Source organism: Sphaerodactylus townsendi, linkage group LG10 (genome assembly GCF_021028975.2).
Source record: "Sphaerodactylus townsendi isolate TG3544 linkage group LG10, MPM_Stown_v2.3, whole genome shotgun sequence".
Classification (NCBI taxonomy): Eukaryota; Metazoa; Chordata; class Lepidosauria; order Squamata; family Sphaerodactylidae; genus Sphaerodactylus; species Sphaerodactylus townsendi.
In genome coordinates, this window is record NC_059434.1 from 30965073 (window position 1) to 30977721 (window position 12649).

At 42.9% G+C, this 12649-nt stretch overlaps 1 protein-coding gene across 3 annotated transcripts in view; it reads left to right on the forward strand.

Annotated features, from left to right (window-relative positions):
* ACSL1 (acyl-CoA synthetase long chain family member 1) overlaps positions 1 to 12649 on the forward strand; it is a 57109-nt gene that overhangs the window by 36427 nt on the left and 8033 nt on the right. For 2 of the 3 annotated variants that reach the window (XM_048509114.1, XM_048509116.1), the window contains exons 6-13: positions 1283 to 1382; positions 1830 to 2008; positions 4276 to 4308; positions 4438 to 4489; positions 4939 to 5012; positions 7822 to 7899; positions 9447 to 9581; positions 9917 to 10051. In XM_048509114.1, coding sequence (XP_048365071.1) covers positions 1283 to 1382; positions 1830 to 2008; positions 4276 to 4308; positions 4438 to 4489; positions 4939 to 5012; positions 7822 to 7899; positions 9447 to 9581; positions 9917 to 10051 — 786 coding nt within the window. Of the gene's footprint in view, positions 1 to 1282; positions 1383 to 1829; positions 2009 to 4275; positions 4309 to 4437; positions 4490 to 4938; positions 5013 to 7821; positions 7900 to 7951; positions 8030 to 9446; positions 9582 to 9916; positions 10052 to 12649 lie in introns of all 3 variants that reach the window. The other variant, XM_048509115.1, reaches the window with a different exon arrangement.

The window sequence follows — 12649 nt, forward strand, 5'->3', positions numbered from 1 at the left end:
GGAGCTGGCATTTGAGGGAGCGGTGTGTGCAGCTAGCTGTGCAGATTGCACATGGCAGTTGTGTAACTGTCTACCAGCCAGATATATATTATGGATTACATGCTAGCAAATGACTGTGCATACTCATCAGGTCCTAGTAAATTTTCAGATATTCCCATGGCTTAAGTGTTCATGAGAAGAAGAAGAAGAGTTTGGATTTATATCCCCCCCTTTCTCTCCTGCAGGATACTCAAAGGGGCTTACAACCTCCTTGCCCTTCCCCCCCCCCACAACAAACACCCTGAGAGGTGGGTGGGGCTGAGAGAGTTCCGAGAAGCTGTGACTAGCCCAAGGTCACCCAGCTGGCGTGTGTGGGAGTGCACAGGCTAATCTGAATTCCCCAGATAAGCCTCCATCTCAGGTGGCAGAGCTGGGAATCAAACCCAGTTCCTCCAGATTAAATACACGAGCTCTTAACCTCCTACGCCACTGAAGCTTGGTTTGTGCCTCTGTTCCGTCTTCAGAAGTATTCTGCATTTGGAGTGAAGCAAGCAGAATCCCTCCAGTTGCTGTGTCAGTGCCACAAAGCCCCATCTGGCTTCAAAACCTGTCTGCTAAAATATTATGCTAAACCATCTCCCAGCCTCTTAAACTACCATACTTGTCTGTAATGTTTCCATACAGCCAACACATAGCAAGCATATTCATCTTATGTGGATAGAATGTAGGTCTGAGAATGCATGTTTCCATTCATGAGGTCTTCCTAATGCTTGTTTGAAAGTTGTGGGTATACTTAGGAGAGTTAAGTATTGTTTATTTGCTATATGAAATACCATAATTGTTTGCTCCCCACCCCCATGAAGTTATTGGAACTAACCTTAGTTCAATGTATTGTTCAGGCTTTCATGGCCAGAATCAACCGCCTGTTGCGGGTTTTCTGGACTATGTGGTCGTGGTCTGGTACTTTTTACTCCTAACATTTTGCCCACATCTGTGGCTGGCATCCTCAGAGCTATGTCACGGCGAGATATGCTTCTTTCTGTGGCACACTAAAAATGCCAGCCATAGATGTGGGCAAAATGTTCGGAGCAAGAGCTACCAGGCCACGACCACACAGTCCAGAAAACCCACAACAGCCAGCTAACTTCAGTTCTCTTTTATTAAAGATGTGCATCTATGCTTGAGGCTGGAATTTCCACACTTGAATTGATACATGAATGTTTTAGAACATGTACACCAGACAAGTGGGCTGTAGCATTCAGGCTGGGCAAATAATGCTGTGTTAACTCTGCTTCTCTTGCAGTGGGTCATCATTGAACAAGGATGCTACACTTACTCCATGGTGGCTGTGCCACTTTATGACACACTGGGAGCCGACTCGATCACCTATATTGTAAACAAAGGTATGTTCTGGATTGCTGAATTGAATAAATATTTGTATTTTTTCTCATTACACTTTCTACTGAAGAGCCTCTAGTGCAAATTGAATATCAATAAACAAAGACAACTTTGTAACTGCAAAAATACTTGCAGGATTCTCAAAACAGTTCTTGGAGCAGAAAACTGACAGAGGACTTGCTGACTATAGGAAATGGATTAGAGAAATTCTTGTAGTCTCTTCCTGGGCTAAGATAAATCGGGAGAAGTGACACAGGTTTGTTTCTTCCATCTAGCTAGAATCCTACATACATCAGGCTCAGTCCCTTCCCTGAAACAAACCTCTTGAAGAAAAATGGCACGTTCCAAATTGGGCTTCCTAATCCTTGATGCAGAAATAATTGGACCCAAATGACAAGATGCCTCTGGTAACTTAGGTTATATATGTGTTTTCTTTTTTCTTTCCAACTTAGCTGACATAGCGCTAGTTTTTTGTGATAAACCTGACAAGGCAAAACTTCTGCTGGATAGCACTGAGAAGGGAGATCTGTCAGTCCTCAAAACCATCGTGATCATGGATCCTTTTGACAGTGATCTTGTGGCTCGTGGAAAGAAGTGTGGAGTGGATATCGTTAGCATGAAAGAGATTGAGGTAAGCAAAGCCTGCGCTTTGGGCTGTCTATCCAAATGCCTTCATCAAGGCAAGGAAAAAACAGGATCAAGTCTGTTACAAAATGATGATCTTTGGCCACCCGAATGAAGGATAAAGGTTAGACCTTATTGTGTAAACTCTGGACTTCCTGACCAGTTAACAAATTGCTGTTGGCATTTCACAATATCTAGAGGACTCTAAACATTTGTCAAGATTAAAGATACTCCAGCTAGCACAGTTGGTTCAAAGGTTGTGCTAATTCTGAAAGAACTACCTTGATAAGAGTTCAGATCAGTCTGCATTGAAGTAGCACATTTGTATGCTTCTGCCAACTTTAAAGCTCTTAATGTATAACCTTGTTACTGCAGTAAACATTAGCAGAAGTGTGATACGCAAATGTGGTACATCAGTGTACATAAGATTCTGGGTGTTTGTAATAAACTTCTGAGTTAATGCCACAAATCTTAACATCTGTACTACAGGATAGGAAACAATACCTAGCTTCAAAATACAGGGTGTTGATGCCTGCATTTCCAGTAGAGATTCAGTAGCAAATGAATTGCCAAGCTGTCATGGGTGAATCTTTTTTTGGGGGGTGGGGGTGGGAGGAGCTGTCAAGTCATATCTGGTTTACTGTAACCCTGTAGGTTTGCAAGGCAAGAGACATTCAGAAGTGGTTTGCCATTGTCTTCTTCCGTGTCATGACCCTGTTATTCCTTGGAAGTCCCCCATCTAAACACTATCACCCCTTGCTATTGTACAATCTTGCTATTGTAAAAATGTAAGATTATTTTAACAGTGGGATGGATCCTACACCTAATCTACCACTCTTGTGAGCAGGGTTAATTAATTAACGTAATTAGATCTCTCCTTTCCACTGGCTCAAGCTTGAAGCTTTTCTCCAGTGTATGTGACTCTTCCTTTGGAGAAAGGTTAATTGCTTAGGTTGTCGTCTCTGAACAGAAGGAAGTGAGAAAAGGGCAGAAGTGGCGTAGTTTAAGCCGCGTTGCTTCTGTCTTGCTCACTAACATTTTAACAACTGCAGTTAGCCACAGCTGTTCACAGCAGCTGGATCAGTAAGCATCATGGAAGATTGATAGAGAAGGCCCCGCATTGAAACCCTGTGGGGATGTGGTTGCCTTTAGATCCCTGTTTCTTCACCACAAAGTCGGCCTGCTTCCTACTGGTCCCCTGGACAACAGTTCCCTCTTGAAAAACTTTGTTCTGGCGACCCTGCTGTTTTTGTTTTCCCTTTCAAAAGTGATTAGAGGTTATGTCTGCTGCGTTACAGTAAAACAATGTTACACGTTCTGATGATACGTGTCTTCTTTCACCATGTCTCATTCAGCACGCCCAAGCTAAAATGTAGGGCAGAGTTTTTAAATACTGCTGGAAGTGTAAGGCTCTGCTTCACTGGATGGAGACATCTTGCCATATTTCTGATGCTGCCGTTTTGTTTAATTCTACTTAGAAATCAGAACAGTTTTGTTGGTGTGTGAGGAAGAGGGCAGCAGTGCTTGCCTGCCTGTGGCTTAATGGGCAAATCACATGTGATCAGATTTCATGCAGGCTATTTCTGAGGAAACGCATTAATAGTCCTAATCTTATGAATGAGGGGAAAGATCAGGACATGCGGATGGGCAGCCCAGTCCAGAGGCTCCCACAGCCAGGGATGGTTCTGTGTTGTGTTGCCTCCAGAGGGCTTTCAGGGAGTGCTGGCGTGCAGCGAAAAAAAACCCGCCCTGGAAAGCCCTCCATCAGGCTCCACAGGGTTCTGAAGCCTTGACCATGGCATTCCTGGCTCTTATACCCAGGTGGGAGCTGACTGAAGTGGGCTCCACCCCCAGAAACACCTCCAGTCTGTCCCTTCTATAGTGTGGGAGGGCTGACGCAGGGCTCAGCACCAAATTTGGGTGTCCTGGAGCATCGCAGCATCTGCCTGCTAGCAGTTTTGCCCCTCCACAGGGGTAGATACTCTGGAGAGGACAAATCCACTGGTGTGGACCTGCACCACATCCAGGAGTCAGTTCAGTCCCCCTCTCCCCCATATTGGGCCTACTCTCCCCTACATTGTGTTGACTGTACTGTAAGTTTATAGAGTTCTCATGAATAAAGAAAGTACTCTGGATTACAAGTTTGTCAAAGTTAAATCGCACTTCCACTCCCAAACAGACACTTAGCAGTGATGATAATTGCAAAAGGGATGTGGGTCTTCCTTTAGCTCTGACGAACTCACTTCTCATGGTGCTTCTTTTTTCCTTTTTAAGGCATCGGGAAAAGCCCACAGACACAAACCCGTAGTAAGTACTGAACAGATTACCAGTGTGTAAGGAAAACTTGAAATGTACTAAAATAGTCTGTCTTGCAAAAACTCTGCATGAATTGATTCCTTTTAAAATCGAAGTACTAATCTGATCTTTTGTTCTTAGCTTCCCAAACCAGAAGATCTAGCCATAGTCTGTTTCACCAGTGGAACCACAGGTAGGTTTGCCTTGGAATAAGTCTGTTCTTGTGCTACAAATCTCTGCATGGGAGTTTCTTCCAAAATTACATCACTTTTCCTAACCAATCTTCAAATATTTTTATTGCTTCTTCCTAGCCTTAAACACCAATCCTCAGTTGCTCTTGACTGACTCAGTAACGCTCACTCTGAGATTCCAGTATTGTGTTGAAAAGATGCCGTTAAGGCTGAAATAGACTCTTTACCAAATTTCTTTGAGCCCCAGATCTTTCTAGATTTCAGTTATATCTTCTGGAAAAGACAAATATGAAAGTGTGGTATGAAAGGGATTGCTCTACAGCTCTTGGATTATGTGTTTCCTGGGTGCCCTTAAAAATGTGTTGGAAGAAACTTGATGGTACAATATTCTAAATACCATCGTTCTCTCTGTCTGAACTGTTGCCTGTCTGAACATTTCTTTTCCCTTTAGGGAACCCCAAGGGAGCAATGATCACCCACCGAAACATAGTGAGCAACATGTCTGGATTTGTGAAGGCTACAGAGGTAAACTTTGCTGGTAACAGCTTCAGGATCTGTAGTTCTGGAACAAAGCCAGTCATATTTTTAATGGACAACTTTTGAAAGTTGGCTTAACCAAAAAAGGTTCCTTGAGACCATCCAATGGATCTTCTTGTTCTAACTGTGCATAAAATTACAAGGACAGTGCTCTGTACTCCAATTGTCTTTTTGCGTGCAGCTTCAAAAAGTCCCTAGCAGCTTTATTAACGAGGAGTTATATTACTCTGAACTGCAGTGCTATAAGCATTGCTCTTTCCTGTGCTTTTTACATGCTTAATAGAATGGTGATTAGGAGGGTTAGTTTGGGAGGAAGTGAATCAGTCTTCTAAGGACTACTTAGAGAATACATTGCCCTATCACATGAAGAAGAGCCCTGCTGGATCAGAGCAGGGGTCCACCTATACTCCATTCAACGTAAAGATCTCAGGAGATGTGGGAAGTACTCTGACACATCTTCCTGGATCTTTTTGGCAGTGGAATTCTCCACCTAGGTCCTAGCGCCTGCCTTCCCCTGCTTCCAATTCTCTTTTTGTGTCAGAGAACCGGCACTATTTTCAGCTGCGGAAACATGCTGCTTCACTTCTGCCACAGAACGCAGGCAGCACTTTCGTCTTTATGTTGATGTTGGATGGAGTATAGTTTGGTATTCTCAGGCATAAAAGCCAACGCTTTCCACTAATGTTGCCTGTGATCACTTGGTAGTCACTGTCAGGGGCTTTCGTTTGGTCTCACAGAATTTATGGATGAGGTGAAATTTGGATCAGAGACCATTTATCTGTCCCTATGTGCTTAACCTGTGATCTATCAACCAGCTTTTCCACCAATGAAAATAGGTAATATGAGTCTCCTTTGATCACTCAAAAAGGCAGTGCTGGAGATTGTGGCACCCACATAGTCAAAAGCCATTTGGGACAGAGGGTTGCAGGAAGGAGGGTAATTGAGCGAGACTTGATGAAAAAGCTGACTGGATTCAACTACATGTTCTGAGTTGGAGAATACGGGAACAACATGACAGTCTGAGAAGTATTTAGGATGTCCTTGTACTAGAATCTACCTGATTCTATACTCTGTCTCAGGTAAAGATGTTAGTACAGTCAGTTGAGAGAATTGTATGCTTCTGCATAAGAATATAGTCCCAAAGGAATATGAGAATTATCATTCATTTTCATGTGCTGCCTTTGTCAAAACCATTATTTTGTGCATTATTGGTCATGGTACTTGGATACAAGAGCATTTATAGTTCATTAAACAACCACCATCAAACTGTCACACAGATGCAGGGAGCAGGGCTAAGTTGACTCTAGAACCCCAGGGGCGGGGGGGTGGGGGGCGCATTCTACAACAAAGAAGGTCCAGCATGTGGCAGAGGAATATACAATCTTTTTGTGAGACAGAGTATAGTGGGTGTAGGATTAATGCCATGTTTTTTTTAAACTGAAATAGCTGTTTGCTTGCTTTCTGGGGGTCATCTGTTAGGCTGCTACATTATTCCTTGCCTTAAGGTATCTGCTGTGGTACACTGTGGCTTGCTCTGTTCTCTGCTTGTGGACATCACTCAATGTAAATGATGTCAGTTAATCTATTTGGAGGCTTAATATCTTGAAGGATCTTACCTCAGGCCAAAGGACTGGCTAGCTTTATGTAAGCTGCAGCCCTCTGCAATTTGCCATGCTAAATGGGGCTGTTATCTGTCCAAAAGCAAGACTGACTGGTTTAAATCCATAATTGATTAAATATCAACTGTCTGGTTTGTTTGTTCCCAAGTTCTGCTGTAAAGACTGCGATGACAATTTTCAAACCACTTTGTATCAGAGAGAACCACCTCTTATTTTAAAAATAAGGGATTTGAGGGGTTCTAGCCTAAGATCTTTACCCTCAGGAATTGCTTTCATGGCAATTATCTGAGCTTGAAACTAATTCTAGATTATTATTAAATGAGGTGTAGATTCCCAGGATACTATAGACCAGAGGTGTCCAACTCTGGCCTTCTAAATGTTTGTAGACTACAATTCCCATCAACCTTTGCCAGCATGCTTGCAGGGGCTGAAGGGAATCGTAGTCCATGAACATCTGGAGGGCCGGAATTGGCCACCCCTGCTATAAACCATCAACCTATAGCATTGTAAAGCATAATTGTGGCATTCTGTATGCAACTGCCTTGGAGAAATTCTATGGGTGAATCACTTCTGTTGCAAAGATCTGTTGTCTCTGTCTAGAGGGCTAATGTATTGACCTCTTATGGAATAGTCACACACTTAATCCAGCCTTCTGGGTTTCTTGACATTGCTATGACCATAGCATTTCAATGCTGTGTTAACCACATCACTGTACTGTGAAATGTACAAATGACTAGTTTGACTAGCTGGCCAGACTAGCTTGACTAACAATACACTGATTCAGTCTTGTTGGTAACTCTGAAGCTGGGGCAGACAAGAGCTTGTTTCCATAATTTGCATATTGTCTAATGGCTTTGCTTCAGTATGCTGTTGTTTTTTATTTTGTTTTGATCGGCATGAAAATGATAACTTCCCCCTGGAATGTGGCAAAAAAATTGCAATCCAAATTCCAACTCAACACTCACAACCAAATGAAATAAACAAATGATGCTCTTCCAGATCTCCTTGGCTTTGAGGTCACATATGTAATTTCTTTAATGAATCTGAGTTTCATTTATCTAGCCTTGGCAGCTATGGGAATCTGTTCATGTCGTGTTCAAATCACAGTGATCTTCTGTTTTAATTCTTACCTAATGGGTTTCTCTTCTTCCTTGCTTTGCTGGTCCTTCCCCTAACAGAAAGCGGTTTTTCCTTGTCCAGAAGATACCTTAATCTCTTTCTTGCCCCTGGCTCACATGTTTGAGAGAGTTGTGGAGGTAGGCATCTGCGTCTTTTGAGTTGCTATTAAGAAGTCTTGTCTCTTTGCAGAGTGGCTATGTAGTGGATCCCAGTGACACACACATTTCCTTTTTGCCTCTTGCACATATGTTTGAACGAATAGTCCAGGTAAGTTTGTTTTGGATGGGGAGCAATATTGGTCCATCTGCCTACCCAAAACAAGTACACCCGCTTCTGTTTTTCCTGTAGTTCAAGGATGGTTGAAAGAAATGCTTAGTGTATTGGAAACTGACTCTCTGATTCTAAGAGGAGTCAGTTTGATCTATAGCAGGGATTCCATATTAAGATGGATTTTCTTCTACTTTTACAAGTTCTTCATGGCCCAGAAGCATTCGTGAAACCTCAGGTTGGTAATTGCTCATGTGGGCCCAGATGGCAAATTAAGTTGTAGCACTTTTTAAAATCTAAATTGATGTGCTGACTGAGAAGAGCTAGGAAGGAAGGAGGCTAAGAAAATAAACTCTGTCACGGAGTTTTTAATATCAGTCTATCCATCCAGCTGCCTCATTCTTCTGCTGCAGATAGCTACAGGCTAAGACCTGTAATCCTTTCTGCTCATTCCTATGGATACTTTGCCCTAAAAGTACAAATACTCAGAAGAAGGTTCATGCTAAAAAACAAAATGTGATGCTAAACATACCGAAAGATGAACCAGGATTGGCTTGGTGACAGTATTAGAGAAGAGTATCTATAAAGAGAGGGGTAACAACAAAACACCATTTGTTGCTTGTTTTCTCTTAATGTACCTCTTATAATACTGGGAAAGAAAAAGGGGCACATGTCATGCTAGCTGTAAAAGGATTAAAAAGGATTACCCTGCCATTGCAAATCCTCATTTCAAAGCACAAAAACAACCAAGGAGTGTTCTGTTTAGTTATTGCGATATCCCAGGTGCTAATAATGGTTTGACAGACATCATATGCACAGGGCTTAATTTCTACTCCCTTTCCTTGTCTCAGTTTGGAAAGAGGCAGCTTAGCAAATGAGACAAAACATACCTATTGTAGGCAGCCAACCCTGCACTCTTAGGAAAAATTGTGAAGCAAGGTGTGACTTCACAGTTGCCTCTCGTTCTGGCTGACTGTTTGCTGTCTTGCCCAGTATATCCAAGTGTTGTAAAAGCTCTCCTTGTGAGTCTTGTGGCCTGGTCAAGAAGTTCTCTGCCACTTCATTGCTTGAAGGCTCAGGGACATGTTGGTAGAGGCATGTACTGGGACTTGTAATGGTGTATTGAAGGAAGTCTAATTGTTGAGGTTAAATTTTTATATTAGATCCAAGTTGCCATGAACTCCACTTAGATGAGGGATGGGCATGTTAGAAATTGCACAAATGAGTCTCTTGTGATGAAACCAGCTCTGCTTCACTTGATAGACTATAGATGTGGAGTGTACATGATGTTGCCATTCAAGGCCATGTGTGGTTCGATGGGTGATACTGCTTAAATAACTTATATGCAGAACTTTTCTCAAGAAGGAAGAATCAGTAATCTTGCTTTCCCTTAATCATGTGTCATCTTGTTCTACAGTGTGTGATTCTCTGTCATGGAGCTCGAATAGGATTTTTCCAGGGAGACATCAGGCTACTTATGGATGACTTGAAAACTTTGCAGCCTACAGTGTTCCCTGTTGTGCCCAGGCTGCTGAACAGAATGTTTGATAAAGTAAGTTCATGAAAGACTGAAGAGCATACTTTCTTCTGTACCTTCATTCAAGTTGAGAAAACATGTTCAGAGGCGGAGCTGCAATGGGGACATCTGGGGCGCTCGCCCCAGGCACTGCCATTACAGTCTTGTGGCGGGGGTGGGGTGGGGTGGGGCATGTCAGGGTGGGGGTGGGAGGAGGCACGCAGGCAGTTCATGTCCCGGGTGCAGTTTCCCCTCCCTTCGTCACTGCCGGCCACAGTTATCAACATGAACACTGTGACGTTACTTCTAAGATGACTTGTTGATAAGCTAGGAAAGGCTGTCACGTTGCTTTCATTATTGTCTTTCCTCAGATTTTTGGACAAGCAAATACTTCATTTAAGCGGTGGATACTGGATTTTGCTTCCAAGAGGAAAGAGGCAGAACTTAGAAGTGGCATCATTAGAAATAATAGCCTATGGGATAAAATGATATTCCGCAAAATACAGGTAACTTAAGAATGTCTTTTTTCAGTATACTGGGACAGGGAAGTCATCAGCCTCCTCCATGCCCTGTGGAAAGTACTGTATCCTCTGAAAGAGGTGAAGCAGCTATATCCCAAGTGTACCCATATTTCTTTTCAAAATCTCCAAATTCATAGTTCAGCTTCACTCACAAGATACACTTCGGAACTGTAGGATCACATTAAAAAACCTACCTCATTGCATGTGGAAAAGTAGTAGGGAAAAGGCTAGCTTTCTATAGGCAGGAAATACTTGACACAGGAGAGTGTTTAAACATACAAATTCCATATCTGTCTAAAATAGTAATAGTAATTCAGCTTTAGGGTCTTACTAATGCAACCTGTACAGATTGGATGCTTTGGCTGTCAGGGTGTCTGTGTGAAGTTTATTGCTTTGTGATGCCCAATCTTCCCCCTTGTCTGTGATTTTAATATAACAGCAGACTCCATCCAGATTCCTGTTTCCAGAAGGCAGTTCCTGGGCTGCTGCTCAATTTAGACATTTTTACAATGTGAGCTAAATATTCAGAGATGCTTTTCTGTTTAGAAGAACTCACACCCTCCTAGACTCTCCCCATTGCCTGGCCAATCACAACAGGTTTTCTCAAATGCATCCAAAACCATTGGGAGTGCAGTTTTCATGTGGCCACCGTGTAGAAGGAGCTTGAAATGCGTCTGTGTGATTGAGCAGTCAATAAAGCAAGGCCCTGCACATGTTGTTGGCTAGTACATAGAAGAGCAGCTGTTGAGTTGCATGTGGTAGTTAAAATGCATAAAATAGCCCTTAAATCCACTGCAAAAGTTTTGCTCGCTATACTGTACGCTTGAGCTAATACAACCCCCATGATGCAGTGGTAAACTAGAGCGGTCTAGGTGCAAATTCCCCCACACAAGTGTGGATTTGGTGGGGATTTTGGTTGGGAGGGTTGCACGCTTTCTCAGTCTGGCCTGTTTTTACAGTGAGATGGTGGTGGTATTTTTACAGTGTTGGGATGGTGTTGTTGTGAAGGAAGGAAAACTGTACACCCCATGAGTCTGTTGGAGGAAGGGTTGAACAAAAATGTGGTGGCTGCAATTACTTGTGAATGACCTTTTAAAAGAAAAGTCCCCCTCTCCTTCCTTGTTTCTCAATCCCCTCCGTGTCTCATGTTTTTCAAATGCCTGTGGTCCTTTTACTCCTGGGGTCTATGGCAAGAATCCATGTGTGCAATTATGAAATATGAGGATGAAATATGAGGATGAAACTGAACTCAGAGTTCAGACACCAAAGTTTTATGTTAAAAGTTGTAGTAAATGTCATGTGTCATTAGAAGCATTTCTCAGAGAATGCTATATCCTGAACAGTGTCAAGGTGCACGTTTTGTAACAGGTGGGTTATTTGGGTGCTGTGTGGTTTCCGGGCTGTATGGCCGTGTTCTAGCAGCATTCTCTCCTGACGTTTCGCCTGCTTCTGTGGCTGGCATCTTCAGAGGATCCTCTGAAGATGCCAGCCACAGATGCAGGCAAAACGTCAGGAGAGAATGCTGCTAGAACACGGCCATACAGCCCGGAAACCACACAGCACCCAAGTGATTCCGGCCGTGAAAGCCGACAATACAGGTGGGTTATTTCTCTGCTAGAGCAGTTGGATTGTTCACTTGAAGCTTGTCTATTGTCCCTTTGCTTCTTCGGAAGTGTTTTTTTTAAAAGTAGAAAAACACCTTATAAATTTAGCTGCTGCCCACAATAACTTGTAGCACTGGATTTTTATTGGATCCACTGTATTTTTAATGGATGAGTTTAAAGAGCCCCGTGTCACAGAGTGCTAAGCTGCAATATGCAGTCAAAGCTCTGCTCACGACCTGAATTTGATCTTGACGGAAGTCAGTTTCAAGCAGCCTGCTCAAGATTGACTCAGCCTTGCATCCTTTCAAGGTCAGCAAAATGAGTACTCAGCTTTCTGGAAGTGAAGTGTGGATGACCAGGGAAGGCAATGACAAACCACCCCGTAAACATAGTCTGCTTAGTAAACTTGTGATGCGACATCACCCCAGGGTCAATAATGACTCGGTGCTGGCACAGGGGACTACATTTACTTTTTACCTTCATAAGGAAATAGGAAGGACCAGTGGGAATGTTATACTGGTAACAATGGGACACTATATTACCATGCACCATCTCTTGGGTTTTCCCTGCCTGAGGAAAACAACATTCCCTTTCAAATGGATGGTGGCACATCTTTCAAGGCCCAGAGCAATGCTTTCCTTCCCATTTTATCCTTGCCACAACCCTGTTAGGCCGAGAGGAGGTGATTGGCTCCAGGTCATCCAGTGAGCTTCCTGGCTGAGCATATCTGCCTACCCTGCCCATTCTAAATAGCTGGATTCCACTGGGGATTTCCTCCCTCTTCTTTTCATGGGATTCCAAAGTTATGTATTCATTGTTCTGAATTGCATGGTTATACTCTATACCTAGCATAGAATGTTATTGCCTATTGTGGCAGTTCTAGTTGGTGAAATTGGCTTGGCAGTGAGCAATACATTTGCGAGAAGTAGTCATTCATGTAATTCGTTACTATGAGCGATGTATCCAGTCCATGATCCCT